The sequence below is a fragment of the Symphalangus syndactylus genome, chromosome 21, assembly GCF_028878055.3.
Source record: "Symphalangus syndactylus isolate Jambi chromosome 21, NHGRI_mSymSyn1-v2.1_pri, whole genome shotgun sequence".
NCBI classification, from domain to species: Eukaryota; Metazoa; Chordata; class Mammalia; order Primates; family Hylobatidae; genus Symphalangus; species Symphalangus syndactylus.
Genome location: NC_072443.2, coordinates 35,065,681 through 35,088,652, shown reverse-complemented (window position 1 = coordinate 35,088,652; position 22,972 = coordinate 35,065,681). Strand labels below are relative to the sequence as shown.

Below are 22,972 nucleotides of genomic sequence, written 5' to 3'. Positions count from 1 at the left end.
GGTGAAACCCCGCCTCTAATAAAAATTACAAAAAACTAGCCAAGCGTGGTAGTGGGCGCCTGTAGTCCCAGCTAATCGGGAGGCTGAGGCAGGAGAACGGTGTGAACCCGGGAGGCGGAGCTTGCAGTGAGCCGAGATTGCGCCACTGCACTCCAGCCTGGGCGACAGAGCGAGACTCCGTCTCAAAAAAAAAAGTTTGAATAGTCCTGATATACTAGTATAAGCTACATTTGTCCTAAGATTTCCTTTCTTTGTGAATAAAGTATATGTTTTCTTTTCCCTAATCATTATTCTAGTAATCTGAAAACTTACAGAGCCCAGTACAAGGTAATATAGGGAGGACTATAGAAATTTAGAGCTAAATGATATAGATTTTTAATAACTGCAGATCTAACCATCTATCCATCAATGTACTAAATGCCTAATGTGTGCCAGACATATGCTAAAAGGCAGCAGTAGAGGATTCAAATAATTAAGGCATGCTCCTATCCTCAATTGTGATTAGCTTTGAAAACCTATATTCTTTTGGTAGTCTCTGAACTTTCCTTTGCCCAGAATCTGCTTCTGCAAATTATCCTTATAGCAGCTTGTGAATTGTCCTTCCAAAGTATAAGATCATGTCACTGCCCTTCTCAAACACCTTTGATTGATTAATCCACTCAATAAATATTTGAGCACCAATCATTTGCCAGATACTTTTGTAGATGCTTAAGACAGGGCAGTGCTGACAAAAAAATCCCTGTCCTACTGTATTCTAATAGGATAGAAAAACATTTATATATATATATATATATGTGTGTGTATATATATATATGTGTGTGTGTATACATATATATATGCGTGCACACACACATATATGTTAGTAACAAGATATAAAAGGGAAAGGGGGGTAGGAAGTCTGTGTATGTATGTGTGTATGAACATATCTAGTTTATTCTTGTCTTCCTGCCTCTGCTCACCTATTTGCTCTTCATGGGAATGTCTTCTGCTTCTTCTCTGCCTACTAAAATTCTTCCTATTTTAAAAACCTACTTCAAATTACTCTCTCTCTTTGCAAAGCCTTCGCAGATTCCTAACTAGAATTAATGACTATCTTCTGCTCTGTATTACGACAGCTCTTTGTATTTCTAGCATGTTATTTTTTCCCCTTATCTGGCTTTCATCCAAGGTTACTACAAGTTAAGTATCACTAATCTGAATATCTGAAATGCTCCAAAATTCTAAACTTTTCGATCACTGATGTGACACTCAAAGAAAATGCTTTTTGGAGTGTTTCAGATTTTCAGATTAGGGATGCTCAACTGGTAAGCACAACACAAATATTCTGAAGTCTGAAATAAAAAATCTGAAATCCAAAACACTTCTAGTCCCAAGTGTTACCTGTATAGAGTGCCTAACACAGAAGCTGGTACATAATATCCCCCCCAAAAAAAAAAGTGAGTTGCCTAAGATTATAATGCTGTCCTAATCTTTTTGTTGTGAAAAGGGGGATTTTTCCCAATGACAAGTTACATACACTGATGTCTGTGGCCTCTCTGCTCACCCTGGAGCAGATGTGTATATAAAGTTTATATACAGGGAGACACAAAAATACCACCAGCAAAGGAGACCACTCACCTCCAAAGGTTCTAATGCCCATTTACCTACCAGCATAGTCTCTCATTATTTCCCATAACTCACAGAATTATTTTCACCATCTTCATCAACCTACTCTAAGTTGTATCTACAACGCACCAGCTTTTATACTCAATATAAAAAATTGAGCTTTTATTGTTTCTTTTTGTGATTATAACAACAAATATAAAGAATAGGTCAGTTTTTAAGAGGAACTCACTTCATCCTTCTATTTATGGCTAGCATAGGCCCTTTTACTCAGGAACAGCTAGTGTCTTACTACAACTCTTAATATTAGAATAAATTGCATGTTGTTTTAGATAGTAATTATGTACTTAAAAGAGGAAAGTCGGTTAGATAATGTGCTTTCTGAGGTCCCTTCCAGCTGAAAATGCTGATTCTAATGCCCTTCTTAAAATAGTACTAACCAACTAGTCTGCTAGTCTTTATTCTTGAACTATTTCCCAGCTGCAGAAATATCTCCAGATGTAGAGTTATCTCCTTAAATATCTTTTGACTCATTGCAAAAATTCACTGCTAATTGACGTTCAATTTTACAAAGTGAATGTGGCTACAAAATGCAAAAATCACTTAGCTCAGATGGGTGAATCACCTACATGTACATCTGGTTCAGTCACTTATGGGTTCAAATCTATCTACCTACCTATCTACCTATCTTTATTAAATATTATAAACATTATTTACTACTTATATATTATTCCTACATTACATGTATTCACATGTACATAGTATATATAATTTTAGTGATAAAAATTCTAAACAGAAAGATTACTAAGGCTTGTGATATAGCCAAAGAGAATAGACCCAAAGCTTTCGATCATTACTGTCAAGCGAATATCATTTCCCTCAAGACTATCAAAGCCAATATTTATACACATCTAAGAATCTATATTCATGCTGCACCCAGGAGTTCTGTCTCTTAAAGGCAGACCTTAATCTAGATTGATCCCAGGTCTCAAATTAGATAAACATCAAGTAGGCACAGAAAACAGGATAATATAAGAAAGTCATTTATCTTGGGCTGATTTCCTAGTCTTAACTATTTCCCTTAACTCACAGTCCTATCTGAGACTTCTGCAGGGTCTACAAAGGAATTAGGTAGATAATTATGAGTTTAGTTTGGGGATTATTCAATTTCCTTGCTGCCCCTTGTTTTCTTCGGTTGTGTATCATGTCACAAGAAAGTGGACAGGGATCAGGAAAGGAGCACGGTGGACATTAACATTGTTCACTGGTATGTTGTTCCCCTTTCTAGGTACTTGGGAGGATTATATAACCCATCCCCCTTGAAGTTATGTGATGTGCTTGAGCCAATAGAATGGGAGAAAGAGAGACAGCACTTGAAGCTTCAAGTATTTAATTGCTGGGGGTCAATTCTCCAGCCTTCCTTTGCCCATTCCAGTGACTGTGGAAGCATGTGTTGACATGAAACTGCAACTCTAAATTGGCAAATGGAAAGAAGCTACCCAGGAGCATCACCAAAACTTGCAGCAGACCTCGGGCATGTAGCAATCAACTTGTTGTTTTAAATCCCTGAAATTTGAGGATTGTTGGTTCTTGCAGCATAACCAAGCCTATCCTGATTGATACAAGAAGCACCTAATTTTGCCACATTTAGCAGCTCAGGAAAACTTTTTTGAAGAATGAGTTTAGGTTACTGGTTTCTGAATTACAGCTGGAATTCAGCTATCTCTCTTTTACTTATTTTATTCATATTTGGCTACAATTCAGACCAGGCAATTTCCCAAATATTGTTCTTGAAGTAGAGTATCTTAATAATTACTAATTCATTATTCTATAACTATAGCCTCCCACTGTGCAACTAATATAAGCTTATGGAATAGTGATGCTCATGCAAAGTAGCCAAGTTACTTATCTGTGATGGCTTTTTAAATTTTACAGGCAGGGTGAGCATCCAAGTTTGCCCTCTGGGAAAATCAGAACTAAAAAGACTTCCTTTGTGCTTTGTCAATGGCTAGTCTGTCAATTCCGTACTGTACTCAGGCAGTATGGGGCAGTTTCAATCTTCTCCTTACATTTCCTTAAAAGATTTTCTCTACTCATACATATTCTGGTTCTTTCAGAAAAGTCATTTTGAAGAAATCCATCTCATTCTCTAAGTAGTAAAGATCTAACATGTCATGTGAACAACTTTTGGCTGAAGAATTTCATCAGTTCAGGTACCACAATGTGGACAGCATAAAGAATGCTTTAAAAAAAAATCTGGCCAGGCACGGTGGCTCATGCCTGTAACATCAGCACTTTGGGAGGCCGAGGCGGGTGGATCACGAGGTCAGGAGATCGAGACCATCCTGGCTAACATAGTGAAACCCCATCTCTACTAAAAATACAAAAAATTAGCTGGGCGTGGTGGCAGGCGCCTATAGTCCCAGCTACTCCGGAGGCTGAGGCAGGAGAATGGTGTGAACCCGGGAGGCGGAGCTTGCAGTGAGCCGAGACCGAGTGGCACTCCAGCCTGGGCAACAGAGCGAGACTCTGTCTCAAAAATAAATAAATAAATAAAAAATAAAAAATAAAAAAATAAAAAAATCTGCATTCTGATTAAAGTTAAGCTTAGCTGTATTCAATAGCAAAATTTTGACAATAAAAGATGAAACAGGCATGAAATGTCTTGTCATTTAAACTTGCCTTTGGCATTAAGTCTAGTGCCTGAGTTACACGGTGGTGTGTGTTGAACTGTGTCCTCAAAAAAGTTATGTCTAAATTCTAATCCTGGGTACCTGTGAATGTGGCTTTATTTAGAAACAGGGAATTTTTGCCAATGTCATCAAGTTAAAATGAGGTCATGCTGATTCGGGTGGACCCTAGTCCAACGATTGGTGTTCTTGTAAGAAAAAGAAAATGTAGTTATAGAGAGGAAGAACACCATGTAAAGATTATAAGCCAGGGAATGCCAAGGATTCCCAGCAACCAACAGAAGCTAGAAGAGAGGCATGGAAAAGATTTCCCCTCAGGACCTCAGACACCTTGCCAACACCTTGATTTGGGATTTCTGCCTCCAGAATTGTGAGACAATAAATTTCCGTTGTGTTAAGTCACCCAGTTTTTGGTACTTTGTTAAGGCAGTGTGGAAATATATAACATGGTAATATATTTCAGTCACCAGTATTTGCTAATGGTAGTAATATGAGGAAAGAAACCCCCTCTGAAGGCTGACTATGCAAAACCAGGGCAGGACATGATAGTCTACAGTTGAGAGAAATAAAGTTGAAAGATTCCACATGGGAGACAGCTTCAACGCAAAGTGTCTAAATATTTAACAAATATAATTATATTTGAGGAAATTAAATATTTAAATTTGATATAAATGATATATCTTGGTAACCAGACTTTTAAAAGATGACAAATGGATACAAAGTAAAGATTTACAAAAACTGGCTCTTAAAACTATGGCATTTTGCTAACTTTCAAATCTTAATTCTAGTTAAAAATTTCACAAACATTTGATTGTCAATATATCAATTATGAAATATAAATACTTCGCACATTTGGTACTTTTCTTTTGTACTTAAGTTTCCTTTTGGTTTCACAAGTAGTAATTCTTGTTTCTTATTTGACTTTTTTTTTTTTCTTCAGATTTACTTTGATAGTATTCCCAGCTGTTATTTGTTTCACCTTGTCACTGGGAAATCTTTTCTTGATTCTGAATTCTGCATTTACTTTATAGATGTGATCTATCCATATATAAAAATTAGGAAATCCTCTTTCTCAAAATATTATTTATCCAAGTAACTGTAGTCATGACAATGCATAAAGAAAAAAAATGATTGTGACATAAAAAGATTAACATATTAACCACCTATAAAATGAATCTTCCCTCTCATAGCCTTCCCTAATTAATTCTTTCCTATTAGCATTAAAATTTTACTTTCAGTCTTTCATTGGTCAGTAGATGTTATGACCATCCAATGATGTATAACAATACAATGCAAATATAAGGTAAATGAATTATAAAGTGACATTACAAACCTCGCAAAGATTTACTGACCTCTACTGATATTTACCCTGCATTTTAGTTTTATATTTTCATGTTTCAAAACGTTCTGGATATATGACAACACACAGAGGACACAGATTGTATTTTCCAAAAACTGCTACAGCATTATTTCTAGTTACACAGACTTTCCAGAATACTGCCACTCCCCCATTAAGAACTGGAGTTTACATAACCTTGCCTTACGAGTGGGCCTTTGTAGTTGTTTCAAATATTAAAGTATGGTGGAAGTGATCTTATGGTAACACAGCTTTCACTTGCCTCTCTCTCTCTGGGAACATGCACCTCAGGGGTCCTGAGCTGCCATGTAAGAAGTCTAGCTACTAGGAAGCTACCATGCTGGAGAGACCATGTAGAAAGACTATAAAGAAAGAGATCCTTGGGCAGTGGGAGTGTAAACTGTTCCAGCCCCCATCTGTTTGTGTTTTGTTATCCCAGGAACCAAACAAGTGAGTGAGCATTCAGATGACTACAGCCCCAGCCACCATCTGACTGCAACTTTGTGAGAAACGCTAAGCTGCCCAGGGCTTCTCACAAAGCACCCTGTCAACTTCGGAATCATAAGAGAGAGTAATAAAATGGCTGCTGTTCATTTAAGCCACTAAATTTAGGTTGCTATACAGCAATAGAAAGCCAAAAGATTTTTACACCTGGAAGCAGAGTGCTGCTATAACAAAACCTAAAACATGTGGCAATAGCTTTAAGACCAGGCTACGGGCAGATGTTGGAAGGGCCTTAAAGAGACAGCTAACAGAAGAAGCTTGATGGCTTTCAAGGAGGCTGTTGGTAAAAGCTTAAAGGAAGATCAGGAAAATATTATTGGAAGCTGAGAGAAAGGGAATCCTTATTATATGGTAGAAGAAAGTTTAACAACACTGTTGGCTGTGGCTTTGTAAACAAAATTACATATATAATGAATTGGTGAATTTATCTGAGATTTCTAGACAGTTTGATTGCATTAGTCCGTTCTCACGCTGCTATAAAGGACTGCCTGAGACTGTGTAATTTATAAAGGAAAGAGGTTTAATTGACTCACAGTTCCACATGGCTGGTGAGGTCTCAAGAAACTTATAATCATGGCAGAAAGGGAAGCAAACACATCCTTCTTCACATTAGCAAAAGGGGGAAAAGCCCCTTATAACACCATCAGGTTTCATGAGAACTTACTACCACAGGAACAGCAGCATGGGGAAACCTGACCCCATGATTCAGTTACCTCCCACCAGGTCCTTCTCATGATGTGGGGATTATGGGAACTACAATTCAAGATGAGATTTGGGTGGGGACACTGCCAAACTATATCAATGATATAAGTGCCAACTATTTCCTTTTAACTATGACTGAGATTTTTTTTTTTTAAAGGCAGTGTTTAATTTTCAAGGTCTATGTAACCCAGAGGTTAAGTCACAAAGAGTGACTCACCCCCAAGAAAACCCTGCAAAGATATTGCCAAATTGGAGACAGAAACCTTAAGAATCTACAAGGAAAGAGATCCTAAGGGGTTGGCATCAGAACGGAAGGATTATAATGTTGACTTAAAATTTGTGTATACAGATCTGCTAAGTTGTGATTCTGATTCAATGTATTAGAGTGGCTGGTAGTGGCTGTAACAGGTTGGTTGGCTGACTGAAATCCAGGCCCAAAGGTGGACTACACTAAATGAAGGTGAAATTCTAGAACTTCCTTGATATACTGTAGAAGAAAGAATCCAAATGCTTAAGGAGATAAAATGTTAAGGTGGATTTCTCTTATGTAAGACCTGTTTAATCACCTGTTAACTTTGTCCCCCAGAACAGTAGTCACCAATCTTTTTGGAACGAGGGACGGCTTTCATGGAAGACGATTTTTTCCATGGATCAGGGTACAGGGGATGGTTTTGGGATGAAACTATTCCACAAGGAGTATGCAACCTAGATCCCTTGCATGCGCAGCTCACAGCAGTTTGCGCTCCTATGAGAATCTAATGCCACTGCTGATCTGACAGGAGGTGGAGCTCAGACGGTAATGCTGACTCCCCTGCTGCTCACCTGCTGCTGTGTGGCCTGGTTCCTAACAGTATTGGTCTGTGGCGTGGGGGTTGGGGACCCCTGCTCCAGAAGGTCTTGAGAACATTCCCTTTACCAGTTCTGTGTGAAATACATTCATGAGGGGAGATCTGGCATCCTTGAGAACTCACTGGTGGCTATTCTCTGTAGGCCCAAGCATGGCAGTAGGCTAAATTAAATAAATGGCACTTTGTGGTGACAAAGGCCAAGTGGCAGCATTCAACCACCAGAAATAAGGTGGATGTGGTGCCAGACTAACTCTGAGAGAGCAATTTCTGTTTGAAACTCTAATTACCTCATTAGTATAATATGCCTTATGTCTCCAGGTTGTGTTTGAAAAGCTTCAGAAGCTCACACATATCCAACATTTCTCCCTACTCTACTTTTACTCCATACCCTCACACTTATTCTTACTTTCAAGATTACTAGAGATATATTCATTCTCTAATTCTGTTCCCAAAACTCGTCTTCCCTAAACTCCATCCTTTTTTTTTTTTTTTTTTTTTTTTTTTTTTTTTTTTTTATTGAGACGGAGTCTCGCTCTGTCGTCCAGACTGGAGTGCAGTGGCGCAATCTCAGCTCACTGCAAGCTCTGCCTCCCGGCTTCATGCCATTCTCCTGCCTCAGCCTCCTGAGTAGCTGGGACTACAGGTGCCCACCACCACACCCGGCTAAGTTTTTGTATTTTTAGTAGAGACAGGGTTTCACCGTGTTAGCCAGGATGGTCTCCTGACCTCGTGATCCGCCTGCCTCAGCCTCCCAAAGTGCTGGGATTACAGGTGTTAGCCACCGCGCCCAGCCCCTAAACTCCATTCTATTTTATTCTCCCATTAGTTCCAATTTTTCCATCAGAAATAATTTTTAAAATTGGAAAATATATGATCATCACTTTCGTTGCAAAAAGAAAAAAAATCTATACAGTGCAAAAAATACATAAAGTTAAAAAATCATGTAAAAAAGAGTTGATGTGAAATATGGGTAAAAATAGCAAGATACTGTCTTATAACTGATTTTGATAATCCAATCCAACTGGGTTTGGCCATTTCCTTTTACTACTGTTTTGAGTCATCACTTTGGTTTCCCATTTTTCACATCAGTTCAGGGTACTAGAAAAATCAAAATTTATGAATCTTGACTGTAAAAAAAAAACTGGCAATAAAGGAACATTAATCTAAAAGAAAGGTTAAATTTAAGGGACAGAAACAATTGTGTTAACAAAATGAATGTATCTGTATGGAAGATGTCTGAATTGACAGGGATTTTAAGATATTAAGAAGGTAGCTAGCTGTGAAATATATATACGTACATGCAGAAATGGAAACAGATAATTTTAACAGAAGTACAGGGATTAGAAAAGAGAAGGTTATAAATTCATTTGGCACTTACCACCATGGAGTATTCTATTTTGTTCCAAACAACATATTTCATAAGGAATATTAGATTTCAATGAAATAGGGGGACCAGTGAGGGGAGATTAACTACATTATATAAGAAATGGTTAAAAACACTGGGAGTACTCAAGCTGGTTTAAAGAAAATAGTAAGAGCAAGTCAGAGAACTTTAAATATTTGAAAGGCTATCAAACAATTCCTGAAGGATTGTTGCAAGCATTTGAGGTATGTATAAAAAGTGGGTTAAAAATTTTATGTTCTTAATAAATGTAGCTTAAAATGCTTAAGAGATTTTTAAAAATTACAGAGATCATAATCAGGGCTAATTAAGTTGAAAGGAAGGTAGATTTCTAATTTGCTAGCAATATGGTCTACCAAAAAGAAATACAATGTCTTGTGAGGTAGTAAAATTGTTAATCGAAGTGTTTTAAGCTGAAAGCTAGATGATGACATTTTAGGAATGATGTTGGAGGAAATTTCACCTTGAGTAGAAGACTGAGCTTTGAGACCTCAAATGGTGTTTTCAACTTCAGGGCAATGACTCACACTTGCCATGTGCTGCCCTGACAACTCTCTCCCTTGTCAAGTTAGGTAACTCATAATATCACATTCCTCACTTAAAAAAAAAAAAAAGTACAGTGGATTGCTTAATTAGTTCCAGTTAATTCATTGTGGAAAATTACCATTAAGGATAGGATGACTCAGTTGTAGAGGACTTTAAAATAAAAACATAAACTTCAGTCACTTTTTGTGAGCCAAATATCATATTCATTATAAATCTCTGTGTACAAGAACTATAATGGGAGTGGAAGTGAAGGAATACTCCCTCAGAACAATATTGGTGTTTGGGCTTATAATTACATACAGTATTTTGGGACATAAGAATAGAAAACAATAAAATATAAACCTACTAGAGCAAAAATAGAAAATAATAAAGTACAAATTGTTATGTAAACTAAGCAAATATAAAAATAGACTTACAAAAGATAAACTGGAAGCTATTAATTATAAAATCAACAATTAATTCAGTCAGTCTTAATGTTAGCAAATCTAATGGATGTGCAGTGGAAATTCATTGTGGTTTAACTTATATTTATCTGTTAACTAGTAATGTTGAGTATCTTTCCATGTGCTTATTGGCCATTAGTACATTTTCTTTGACAAAAAGTCTAAATAAATCTGCTCATTTTAAAAAACTGGGTTGTCTTCCTATTGAGTTGTAAGACTTCTTCATATATTCTGGAAGCAAGTCTTTTGTCTGATACAGTTGTTGCAAATTTTGTTTGCGTCTGTGGTTTGCCTTTGTTTTCTTAATGGTGTCTTTCAAAGACCTAATGTTTTCAATTTTAATGAAGTCTGACTTATCACTTTATGTTTTATGTTTTTATGTTCTGGTACTAATTAATTTGTGTGTGAACAAGCACACATGGTTTAACAATTATACATGCAGTTCATATCTCAATGGGAAATAACCACAGTAAAATTATTCAACTTTGTAACTACCTTTTCTTAAGTATAGTCTGCAATTTCTCAGGTTCTACTTAAAAGTAAAGCTACTATTTTACATCATTTTTCTAAAAAGGTATTTGTGGTTTCCATGGGAACACATACATCAATAATAAGGCATCTGAAACGTTTCAAACAAATACATTTTTACATGCCGTTTCTTTTCATAAACAGGATTGATAGTCTAAAGAACTACTGCCCGCCAAACATCTGAAATTGAGATTATTACCTTCTGTAAAGTGCCAATGAATTTAAACTAGGAATCATCATAAAGCTAAGCATTTCCTTTTAAAGGCCTTTAACGAATCTCATTCTTCTAAAGTTACTTATGTACAAGAAATATTCCACCGATAGCAAGTTTTATATCTCATCTAATATTCATTGTGGTTAAAGCTACTGTAAAGATATCATTCAAAGTGCATTTTAAGCTTCTAATATCTATGTGAGCTGTCAGTCATAATTGTAAAGCAACCATAAGACAACGTTTAATTCACATTTTTAAGAAGGAAATCTTGTTCTTAAAAAAAGCAAAAAAAATTTGAAGTAATTTTTGTTTAGTAAACAAAAATGTTTTTTAAATTCAATGTTATGTGGATTGGCAACAGTTCTTAAAATGAAATTCGAAAACATCTACAGAATAGTGTTGGTTACTTCCACTGTGTGTGCTTTTATAATAACCCACTAGCTAACTAATCAACTGTATAGTTAAATGTTACACTAAGAATCACATGAAGATAGCTATGTAGAACATTGGTGTCAAGTAATACCAATGTTACTTTTCAATTTACTATCTATATTATTTTCCCAGGGGAAAAAAAGGAGTCAAGATGTAGAACTGGAAGGGGCCTTAAAACTTAACTTTATTCTCAATGCAGTAATGCTTCCTATAACCTACAACAACAGACAACAGCTGAGTCCAATACACAATGTCAGTATTACTTTGCAAGGTATCAGTCCCACTATGAGACAAACCTAATTACTGGAAACATCATCTTTATACTGAGTATTCTAGTCTATCTTCTTGTGACCTTCATCTTGTAGTTCAAGTTCTGTTTTTTAAAATTATAAAGAAAAACTACACTCCCCAATCAATGGAACAATAAGAAATCACCATGGAGTTTGGCTCTGTGGAAAAAACAGACAAATTATGTAGTCATAGAAATGTTAAATGAACTCAAGCTGGATCTCTTGAAAAACCAGAAGTAGGCCTAAAAGAACTTAATGTATTTTAAGTTCTAAGTTTTTTGTTTGGTTGTCATGGAAACTCATCATAAAGAATGATCCTGAATATGAATGTGTAACATATGTATTTTGCTATTAATCAAAGGTAAGGAAAGTAAGTTGTGACATGTTAGTAAATATGAAAATGACTTTAACAGGCCTAATGCATTTTGAAAAATATTTGTAAAGCAGTATCAATGACTGAAACTAAAGTACCACTCCAGATAGGTCCCCTCACCTAAAACAGTAGGTCTTACTAACTTTTCAATAGTAAAATGCTGTTTAGTCTGAATTTGAAGATCAACATTTTAATTTACATGCCCAAGAATAAACATATGTCATTGTGGGGCTTATTTCTCAGAATAAGATTCCCAAGTAGCAAGTGATATATATTTAAAAAGATGGAGTTACCAACTGGCTAACTGCTTGCCCTGAACACATTCCCAATTAACATATACCAATAAATCAAATAATGGGATGTTATTATACAAAAACCTAAGTGGATGAACATCTTGGCTTGAAAATGTTCTAAGAAATCAGCAAAATAAATTTGGAATCATGCCACAACCAGATTTAGCCAGTGGTGAAAACATGTCTGTGGGGAAAGAGAGAGGTAACTGTGTCTATTATCATGCCTAGGAACAGGAATTTGAACTATGGTAGCTTGGTAACTATGGAAACTTCTCTGACAGGTTGCCAAGGCAAACTAGGTTAAAGATTCCCATTCTCATAAAAGAAAATGGAATAATTTGGTGGCTGCAGATAAGGTCAACTTAACCAAGAATAAACTGTGGTCATGACTACTTTCCCCAAAACAAATCCTTTTGAATGTTTTTCCATTTATTCAATTATTTTTAAAAATTTCTTAATTTTTGGCATTTTAAATCTTTCTAAACCAAAATGTATGTTGAATTTAATCTAGTATTTCTGACTTATGTGAAAACTGTAGCACTTTAAAGAGTTATGGTCTATTTTTTTTTAACTAATGAACCATTTAAAAACATTTAAATTAATTCATTCTAACATGTCTTCAAACTTAAGATGTTTCTAAAAGAAAATTTTACTTTAACAAAAATTTTAATTCTAATTTCATTTTATTTAAGGCATCTGAATAGATTAAAAAACAAAAGTGTGCTAAGTGTTCAATAAATTTGTTCTAAGAGACTTTCAGAGTACTAGAGAAGTATCTTAGAGAGCTTTAAGCAACAGTGAAGGCTAGTGATTTGAGATAAAAGTCTAAAAGAAAAGTCATGTTTTCAGTGGAAACACTATCACAGGAGTTAATATAAAACCATGATTATTCAGCAACTCAAAGTCAGGCTACATGGACTTAAATACATACTGGCACTAGGACATAAATATGTGAAATCAGGACAATCCTGGACATTCTAGGATATAAGATTACTGTGCTAATATATAAGAAGGGTATCAATAGCCTGAGATAAGTCTCCCCATTGGTATTTTCATGTAAACAGGTAGTAACAGGTATTATTAATCTCTAATCTTGGGAAGTAAGGCAGGGACTGAGGGCTCACTGGCATTGCTCATGTCACAATATGAAGATACCTACCTTGGACAACTATCCATTTAGAGCAGCCTTAATTTAGCCTAATTTTTATTCTCTCAAAAGTCCATATATAGACCAATTTTCTATTTTTAACATATCAAAAGAACTTCAACAAAACCATCTGTCCAGAATAAAATCAACACTAAATGGCCAAATTCAAAGTTAAATTATATTGATACTGGCTATGTAAAATTTAATTCACACATACCATGTCCATTCTCTGACAACAATTTAGTTGCTTTGTTCTGAACATTTATAATAGTTCAGCTCTCTGTCCAGACTTCCTTGTATTTACAAACGAATTGCTCCCAATACATAAACATCGTGCTTTTATAAAGAAAGCTACCAGGTGCTCTGAAATTGGGAGGCAATTTCATTGTACTTGGCTTACCACATTAAACTTCAATGGTTCCTTATTTCTGTTTACTCATGAGTCAATCAAGTTTTGATTAAATAAAATGACAACTAAGAAAAATAGGTCCTCCACACCCCCATTCCAGAGATAAAAGCATGGCACTACATTGTTATCATATAATCTGAACATCATCAAAATTAAGATTTTCTCAAAAGTCACTGTTAGCTGCGCGTGGTGGCTCACGCCTGTAATCCCAGCACTTTGGGAGGCCGAGGCGGGCGGATCAGGAGGTCAAGAGATCAAGACTATCCTGGCCAACATGGTGAAACCCTGTCTCTCCTAAAAATACAAAAATTAGCTGGGCCTGGTGGTGTGCACCTGTAGTTCCAGCTACTTGGGAGGCTGAGGCAGGAGAATCTCTTGAACCTGGGAGTAGGAGGTTGCAGTGAGCCAAGATCACGCCACTGCACTTCAGTCTGGCAACAGAGCAAGACTTGTTTCAAAAAAAAAAAAAAAAGTCACTGTTAAAGAGAATGACAAGCAAAAGAATGGGAGAAAATATCTGCTAATTATATAGCTGACAAAGGACTTGTATCTAAAATATATAAAGAACTCTCAAAACTCATCAATAAGAAAATGATCCAATAAAAAATGAAAAATCTAACAGATATTTCACCAAAGAACATAAACTGATGACAAACCAGCAAATGAAAAAATGTTCTACATATTAGTAACTAGGAAAAATGCAAATTTAAACCTAAATAAAACACAACCACCAACTGTTAGAATATCTAATTTTTTTTTTTTTTTTTTTTCTGAGACAGAGTCTCGCTGTCGTCCAGGCTGGAGTGCAGTGGCGCGATCTTGGCTCACTGCAGGCTCTGCCCCCCGGGGTTCACGCCATTCTCCTGCCTCAGCCTCCCGAGTAGCTGGGACTACAGGCGCCCGCCACCTCGCCCAGCTAATTTTTTGTATTTTTAGTAGAGATGGGGTTTCACTATGTTAGCCAGGATGGTCTCGATCTCCTGACCTCGTGATCTGCCTGCCTCGGCCTCCCAAAGTGCTGGGATTACAGGCGTGAGCCACCGCGCCCGGCCATATCTAAAATTTTTAATGTCTGACCGTAAGTGTTGGTAAGGGTATGAAGCAACTCACATGGCTCATAGGAACATAAATGGTAAAACCATTTAGGATGACAGTTTGGCATTTTCTTAGAAAGTTAAACACAAACTTACCACATGATCCAGTCATTCTACTCCTAGGTGTTTACCCAAGAGAAATGAAAGCATATATTTACACAGAGACTTGTACATAAATATTCATAGCAACTTTGTTTGTAATAGTCCCAAACTGGAAACAAAATGTTCATCAACAGATAAATATATAAACAAAATGCAGTATATTATAGCTACGTAAAGGGAATGAACTACTGATCAACACAACATGAATGAACCTCAAAATCACTATGTAGAGTGAAAGAAGCAAGACCAAAAGAGAGAACATATTGTATAAAATTTGTGTAAAATTTGAGAATATGTAAACTAATACATGACAGAAAGCAGATCAGTGGTTAGTTTCCTAAGGATATGAAAGAGAAGCTGGTAAAGGACTAGAGGGGGGAGATTACAAAGGGACACTAGGACTTTTGGAAACGATGGATATGTACAATATTTTGATTGTGGTGATATTTGCCAGGTATATTTGAGTGTGTGCGCAGTATATGTAAAACATATCAAATTTACATTCTTAATATGTGCAGTTTAGTGTGTGCTAATTAATACTTTAATAAAGCTCTTCTTAAAAAAGGAAGAAAGCTGTCGTCATAGGTACTGTCCATTCACTAAAATGTAAGCTCCATAGACAATTTTTTTTCATCTTTTATTAACTACATATTCTCAGTGCTGGCACATATTAAATACTCAAGAAATATTTATTTGATAAATGAATGACAAAGAAAAAAACTAAACACTACCATGAATTAAAAAGTGTAGACTCCATATATTCTAGTTTCATTTCAAGCACTACTAAGCTTATAATAAAGGTATGGATATTTCTAAAAGAAACATATGCTAAGTTTAAATAAATCAAAGTAGCACCAGCCTTGTTTTTCTACTGAAATAATTTCACTGCTTAGCATCTTTAATATCTTTATCAAGAATTATACAGCTTCTTTTTAAATAACAATAACAGCAAATGCACAGTAATTACTGTGTGTCAGGCACTATTCTAAGGATGTAGGATATATTAGTTGATTAATCCCTATAAAACCTTATAAAACAAGCTTATCTTTTTCTCATTTATAAGACAGATAGCAAAAGCTTTGATATGATGAAGACGTCAATCTTTTATACTTCACATGTTACATCTGTATCTCCTTTAATTTTATGATTCTTGACAAATATTTTTAGATATCTGGATTTTTAATATATCTTTTTGCTTTGAAGGGCCCTCCCCAACTAAAATTAGTTTATAAATCATGATTTTATCCAAGCTTTGTTGATCACAAAATTTTTTTTCCACCTCAGAGCAGAATAAAACCCCACAATTCTTTCACTACTTGTCTCAATAATTGCCACTACTTACTAACGGAAGGCAATATAAAAGACGAAAACATTTTTCTACTCAAGGGGAAAATCATGCTAGAAATAATCCTTATTTGAATAATCCACTCAGTCATATACTTTCCTATAATTTGGAAAAAAATGTTAACTCTTCTATCATATTCCTCTCTCTCTTCCCTAATCCCAAAGATCATAACTACTGGTAGTGTCTGGAAACATGTTAAAATATTCAGATCCTGGGAGAAAATAAGACCATCAATGATTACTAACAAAAGCAGCCTACCTAAAAATTATTATTGGAAGATGGCAATGATGTACTAGAAAAATGACTTTTAAAAAGATATAATGATGGGTTCAAGAAAGGTTTAAATGAAATATGGCCTGATTGTAACTGAATACCTGGAGAGACTTATCTCTTGAACTTATATCCTTAAAACCACAAAGTTTAGCAACATTTGAACTCCAATCATAATTGTTTTGCTTTTCTAAATCTTCTTATAACATAAACCAGTGGAGATATATGATTCATCTTACTAAACTGTTTTTGCCACAGATTTGGATACCATGGAGCAATGCACATGAAATTCATGCTGGAATCAAAACAAAATATTTTCACATCTACTTATAAAACATTTAGAAGTTCATCACAATTTTGTCCAATAAATAAAAAGACAAAAGAATAACAATTTGCAGGAAAAAATGGCTTTTTAAACTTGAAAAGATGCAGAAACCCACTAAAAGATTGCAAAATTACAATTATATGTACCTGCCATTCCTATCAGATTAGCAATAATCAAGTGGAATACATACACATACTATTGGTGAGGTTGTGGAGAAACAGGTATTTTTATATATTATTGGTAGAAGTGCAAAATAGTACAATTCTTATAGAGGATTATTTGGCAATATCTATCAAAACTATAAATACATTTACTGTTTGATGTAGCAAGATCAAATTTAAAAATTTACCCTGCAGATTATACTTGCATACATACAAAAGAGCATATATACCAGGGAATTCATTATAGCATTATTGGTTTATTAAAATCATTTGACATTACAAACTATGTAATATACACACATTACAATACTATGTAGACATAAAAAAGATTGGGAATGCTCTCTGCATCTCAGTAATAAAAGATCTCCAGTATATTTTAGGAGAAAATGGCAAGATATGTAACAAGGTATATGTTTATATTACTTTTATAGAGGGAAGAAATAAATTAAAATGCACCTGAGTGTGTGTGTGTGTGTCTGTGTGTGTGTGTGTGTTTTCTTGTCTATGCTTAAAGAAACAGTGCCAAGACATAAATTAATAAAAGTGGTTATCTGTAGATGGGGGTAGGGTAAATAGGTATAGGAATGAGACCTTAGAAAACACCTCTTTATATTGTTTTGTATGCATTATCTATACACTTAAAAAAATATAAAAACATTCTTTCTCTACTAACACTGTCATGAATATTTACAAACATTTACTAAAGAATGCAATATACTATAGTAAATTATTGGAAAGAAATTCAGTGTTTTCAGATAGTTAACAGTGCTGACACTGCATAACCAGTATGACCAGCTTAACATTCCAGGCCAGTGACTCAGGTGTTCAATAGATCTCTATTTTCTTATGCTAAAAGGCTACTTACAGAGGTGGGGAAGGCACTGCAGAAAAAAACAGAAACTACAGAAAATATAACAAAAATAATATTCACTGAGAAGTCTATTACAAAGATAATTGCTAACATTTAAAAATATTTCTATAGTCTTTTTTTCTCTGTTCTTTTTCATACATTATATATTGATATCTCATACTTGATACAGTGATATTATAGACACTGACATTAAATATACTGAAATATAGTATCTGTGATATGGATATTATAAATGATGCAGAAATTTTCACAGATTATAAACTGAAGAGAATATTAAAAAGGGCTTGATTCCTTTACCTACTCATTCAAAACCTGTTTATTGGAATACGTAAGGTAATGCATAAGTTAATTTGCTTGATTTAGTTATTCTACATATATTAAAACATCACGCTGCATGTTGTATATCACAAAAATATATACAATTTTGATCTGTCAAATTAAAAAAAATTATCAGGTACTTACATGTGCCAAGCGCTGTGTTATACACTAAGAATATGGTACTAAACAACAGTGACATGACCCCTGCCTTCATACTGCTTACAGTTTACAACAGCAGTTCTCAAATTTTTGGCCCCAGGACCCCTTTATGAACTTTTACATTTTGAGGACCCCAAGCACTTTCATTTATAGGAATAATAGCTATCTATATTTACCATGTTATTCATTTAAACTAAGAGTTTTTAAAAATTTAATTCATTTAAAAAGAATAGGAAACCTATTACAGGTAAATATAAACAGTATTTCCTAAATTTTATAAATCTTTTAATATCTGGGTCAAAAGAGGAAAGTTTGATTTTCATATCTGCTACAGCATTCAGTCTACTGTAATATGTTGTTTAGTTGAAGTATATAAAGAAAAAAAGCTTCACGCAAATACATTAGTTGGAAAAGGGAGACTATTTCAATAGTCTTCAGATAATTAGAAAAATACTTCTGCAATACTAAACTAAAATGTTACAAGTGGTAGTTTCTTAAGGTTAGCTGCTATGTGGAATCTAAAAACATACCAATAAGCTTTTTATATTCTGTGTCATTCATACAAGTACTTTATGCATATATTACATTTCATCACATAGAAAATTTACACACACATACACAAATATACATATTTGTGTACATATAAACCAAATGTCTTAAGTCATGAAAACTGATACGTGTTATTATACATGACATACTGTTCATAAAACTGTTTTAGGATTGTTAAAAATTAAAAATTTACCAAAAATCATCTGACAGATAACTACTGTGAAAATAGGTATCAGGAGAGAAAATCTCTCGATAGTCAAGCGATTGAAAACCTTTTATTAACATGATATGTCAGCACTGTAAAAATAACTTCAAAAGCCTCATTCCCCATAATATTGCTGCTAGACTGAAATTCCTATTATCATTCTCAGTAGAGTCAAATAAATATCCATTTCACGGAATCTCCTGGTCATGATTTCTAAGATTGAATACTATTTTAGCTGAAACACAGAATATTCTAAAAGATTTACATTTTCATTCAGATTTTTCCATATCGGAAATCCAACTATATTCAAAATACTAGATATGTTTTCCTGAAAATGTTCCCTAGATCATTCTAGTTGGTTTGGAAAACAGTTTTCACAATGTTTTTAATTCTTCCAAATCAAGGCTAAAAAATAGCATCATTCATAGAATGCAGTGTTTTCAAAAATTTTAATGCAAGGAAATTCTATACTAGTCTTCAATTATTTCATATCAGATTTAAAACTGAATGACATAAGGAAGCCCCCCATATGTATTCCCCTGAAAAATCACAATATGCAAGGGATAAAAAGGAGAACTGTCATTTTCAGCAAATAGATTATATTCCTAAGAAATGTAAAAAAAAAATAAAATGAAAAACCATTAAAATGAATCAAAAATTTGATAAAAGAGGCTGCATTTAAGATTCATATTTTTAAACAGGCATTTCTATATGCTAATAGCCAATTTAAAAAGTTCACGGGAGGAGGGTGGAGAGAAATCCCAGTGACTATCAATAAATACTTAAAATGCCTAAAGTAAACCTAATAGGAATGTGGAAAGCACATACCAGAAAAGAGATTTTATTCCAGCATACATACATACACACACACACACACACACATACACACACACTACCTACCAGAATAGAGGCTTATCTGGTTTCTAGATGGGAAGAAATGACATTATTGTAAAGTTGTCAATTCTTACTAAATTAATTCAGGAGTTCAATAGAATTTTTATGGAATCTGGGAAGGTAATTCTGAAGTAGACACAGAAAAGAGAAGTCAAGAAAAATTTTGAAAGAAGAACAGAGATAAGGGAATTTACTGAATATCAAATCATATTATAAAACAATAGTAATTGAAATAGCAGTACCTTGGTTTAGGAAGAGAAAGACATAGCAATACAACAGAATTAAGAGTTCAGAAACAGACCTAATATGTATGATAATTTATTTTAGGATAAAAGTGCTCTCAAACCATGCAAAAGTATAGGTAATTCAAAAGTATTTGGACAACTGGTTATCCCATTGGGAAAAATGGGTCTCTACCTCTTTATCAAGTTTAATAAAGTTTCAGATTAAAATGAAACATAAACCATAAAACTATTAGTTTTCTAAGACTTTTTTCTATACTGTAGTTCAAGGAGAAGGAAATGTAAGGAAGCCATTTCAGACAATACAGAACTTCCAACAAATAGAAGGAAAGAGACAAACAGATTTTTACTATACAAAAATGTAAAATTTTCTATATGACACTATAAGGTTAAAAAATAAGAGGTGAATATAATACAAAAGATTACCATCCACATCAAAGAGTTCCTAAAAAACTAAGAAGCAAAGTTCAAAAAGTAACCAAAAATCTGAAAAATGATACAAAAAGATAATTTACAGAACTATTAATACCTATAGCCAATCGATTATGAAAAGCAGATCAACTTCATCTAGGATCGACAAAACGTTTTAATGAGCTACTTTTTCAGTTATCTAACTGGCAAAAAAACAAATCCAGACTAAAACCAAAACGAAAACAAAACAAAACAAAATACAACAACAGCTCCAGCTAAGAATTTTAAGACATTTCACACCACCTGTCAATTTCATTTATTTGCCAAGAGATGAGACTACACTCTTTATGTGAGAACAAAAGGTCTGAAAACATGGCACATCTTCACAATCAGGACACCTAACTGTGTAAGATGACAAAGCTAGTGCCCACTGACAGTGGGCTCACATGCCAGGGAATGCTCCTTCCTGCCCCATTCTTGGACAGCAGACTGACTATACGGTCAGCTGAGGAACAAAAGCTGAGAATATCTTGGCAGAAACATTCCTTTAGAATTTTTCCACCAAATTAAATCAATGAATTGATGGGCTAGTGATTTGCCTTATTCAGGCTGAAGATACAGGACATATTTTAGGAGGAAAGTATTATAGACTATGCCGCCAGAGGTTATACAACCCCAGTACAGCTTAGAGATCCGACATGTTGTATGGGTGATAGAGAAAAAGACAAAGCAAACATACAAATACAACCACTAAAGTTGAGAATCAAAGAATTCAAATATTCTGATAGTTTACAACTTTCCCAAATACCAAATACAGCACATTAATCCAGGTGTAGAATATAAGACAGAAGCACTGAATCAATACTTTCACATGAATTAATGTGAACTGATTCCAAAATAGAATAAAATATAGTACACTCCAAGGAAAAGACGCCCTTCATGCTACTCAGCAGATAATCATTTTCTACTCTATTTTACAGTAAATCTGTATGTCAATAAAACTGTATTAACAGTAAGTCTTCAACAAGTATTTAGTAAAAAGCCTAATATAATGTTGATTTGTCTTATCTATACTGGCCATAACTTCTTGTTTGTTGACAAAATTTGATCTCTTAAATGTTTCAGAGAAATGACTGAGCATGTTAAAACTTAGGTATTGCTATGTAACCTTTAATGCATAATGACTAAACAACATATTGAAAGAAATAATACAAATGGCTTAGTTTTTTTTTATTGTATCTTACATTATCTTAAGTGTACTCATGAACACATACCTGATATAGGTCTTTCTGAGGCAAAGGTGGGGATCGTTCTTCATACACAGGAGGTGGTTTATGTGTGGGTGGAAGGTCAATCCTGCATTGCAAAGGTTAAAACATGTGATTGTCACATTTAGAAAAAAAAAAGCAAAAGAAAATCAAGGTTCTCAGTTTTGAGAGTATTTTCCTCATATTATATAGATAATATTTACTCTAGCCTACCTGTTTAATTCAGTTCTTACATTGCCATTAATCTATCAAAGATCAAAAATAAAAGTAAACATTGGTGTTAAAGGTTGCCATATGGAGAACCAATCATGTTTAAAGAAGGAATTAAAATAGAAGAATCGAAATTAAGTAATCCAGTATATGACTTGACTTCAGTGCATGTTTTAATATTTGACTATGTCTACCAACATTTTAGAGTCTCACTACACTTTCCTCCAAAGTGTCATGAGAAATGTTTACACTGTATTTTAGAAATACTTCCAAAACTGATTTTCAAAAGCTCTAGTCACTCTTACAATATTCACCAATTAATATTTTCAACCTACAGACCATTATAAATCTTGCCATCTGAAATAAACAAAATAACCATTACATTTTTAGGGAACACATTTATTTTTTCCAAAGTTACATGAGCTATCAGAAAATCAACATTTTCATATATTTTAAATATTGTTTACTCATAACAAAGATAGGTTTTAATATACCTTATAGCTCTCTGCATTTTACAAAATTTTATAAATATAGTCTCATGCTTTTGAAGATCACAGATAACATTTTCAGTACTTGTGCTTAGAAAATCAAAAAGTTATCTATATTAAAGGATAAAGGGAATGAAAGCTACAGATCCTGAAGTAATAAATTCTCTGTGGTCTAATAATGTCTCAATGAGCATAAATTAGTATTTTAAATGATTAAAACTTAAATGATAAATAAAATGGTTACATTAATTTGTTAACCTACCAGTAAATTATGTTTTTG

At 34.2% G+C, this 22,972-nt stretch overlaps 1 protein-coding gene across 6 annotated transcripts in view; it reads right to left on the bottom strand.

The window, feature by feature from the left end:
• Positions 1-22,972, bottom strand: part of NECTIN3 (nectin cell adhesion molecule 3) — a 129,806-nt gene that overhangs the window by 29,656 nt on the left and 77,178 nt on the right. For all 6 annotated transcript variants that reach the window (XR_010118631.1, XR_008653479.2, XR_008653480.2 and 3 more), the window contains exon 7: positions 22,001-22,082. Coding sequence is in view for 3 of the 6 variants with exons in the window: in XM_063630649.1 (XP_063486719.1) it covers positions 22,001-22,082 (82 nt within the window). In the remaining 3 variants the exon portion in view is untranslated. The remainder of the gene's footprint in view (positions 1-22,000; positions 22,083-22,972) is intronic.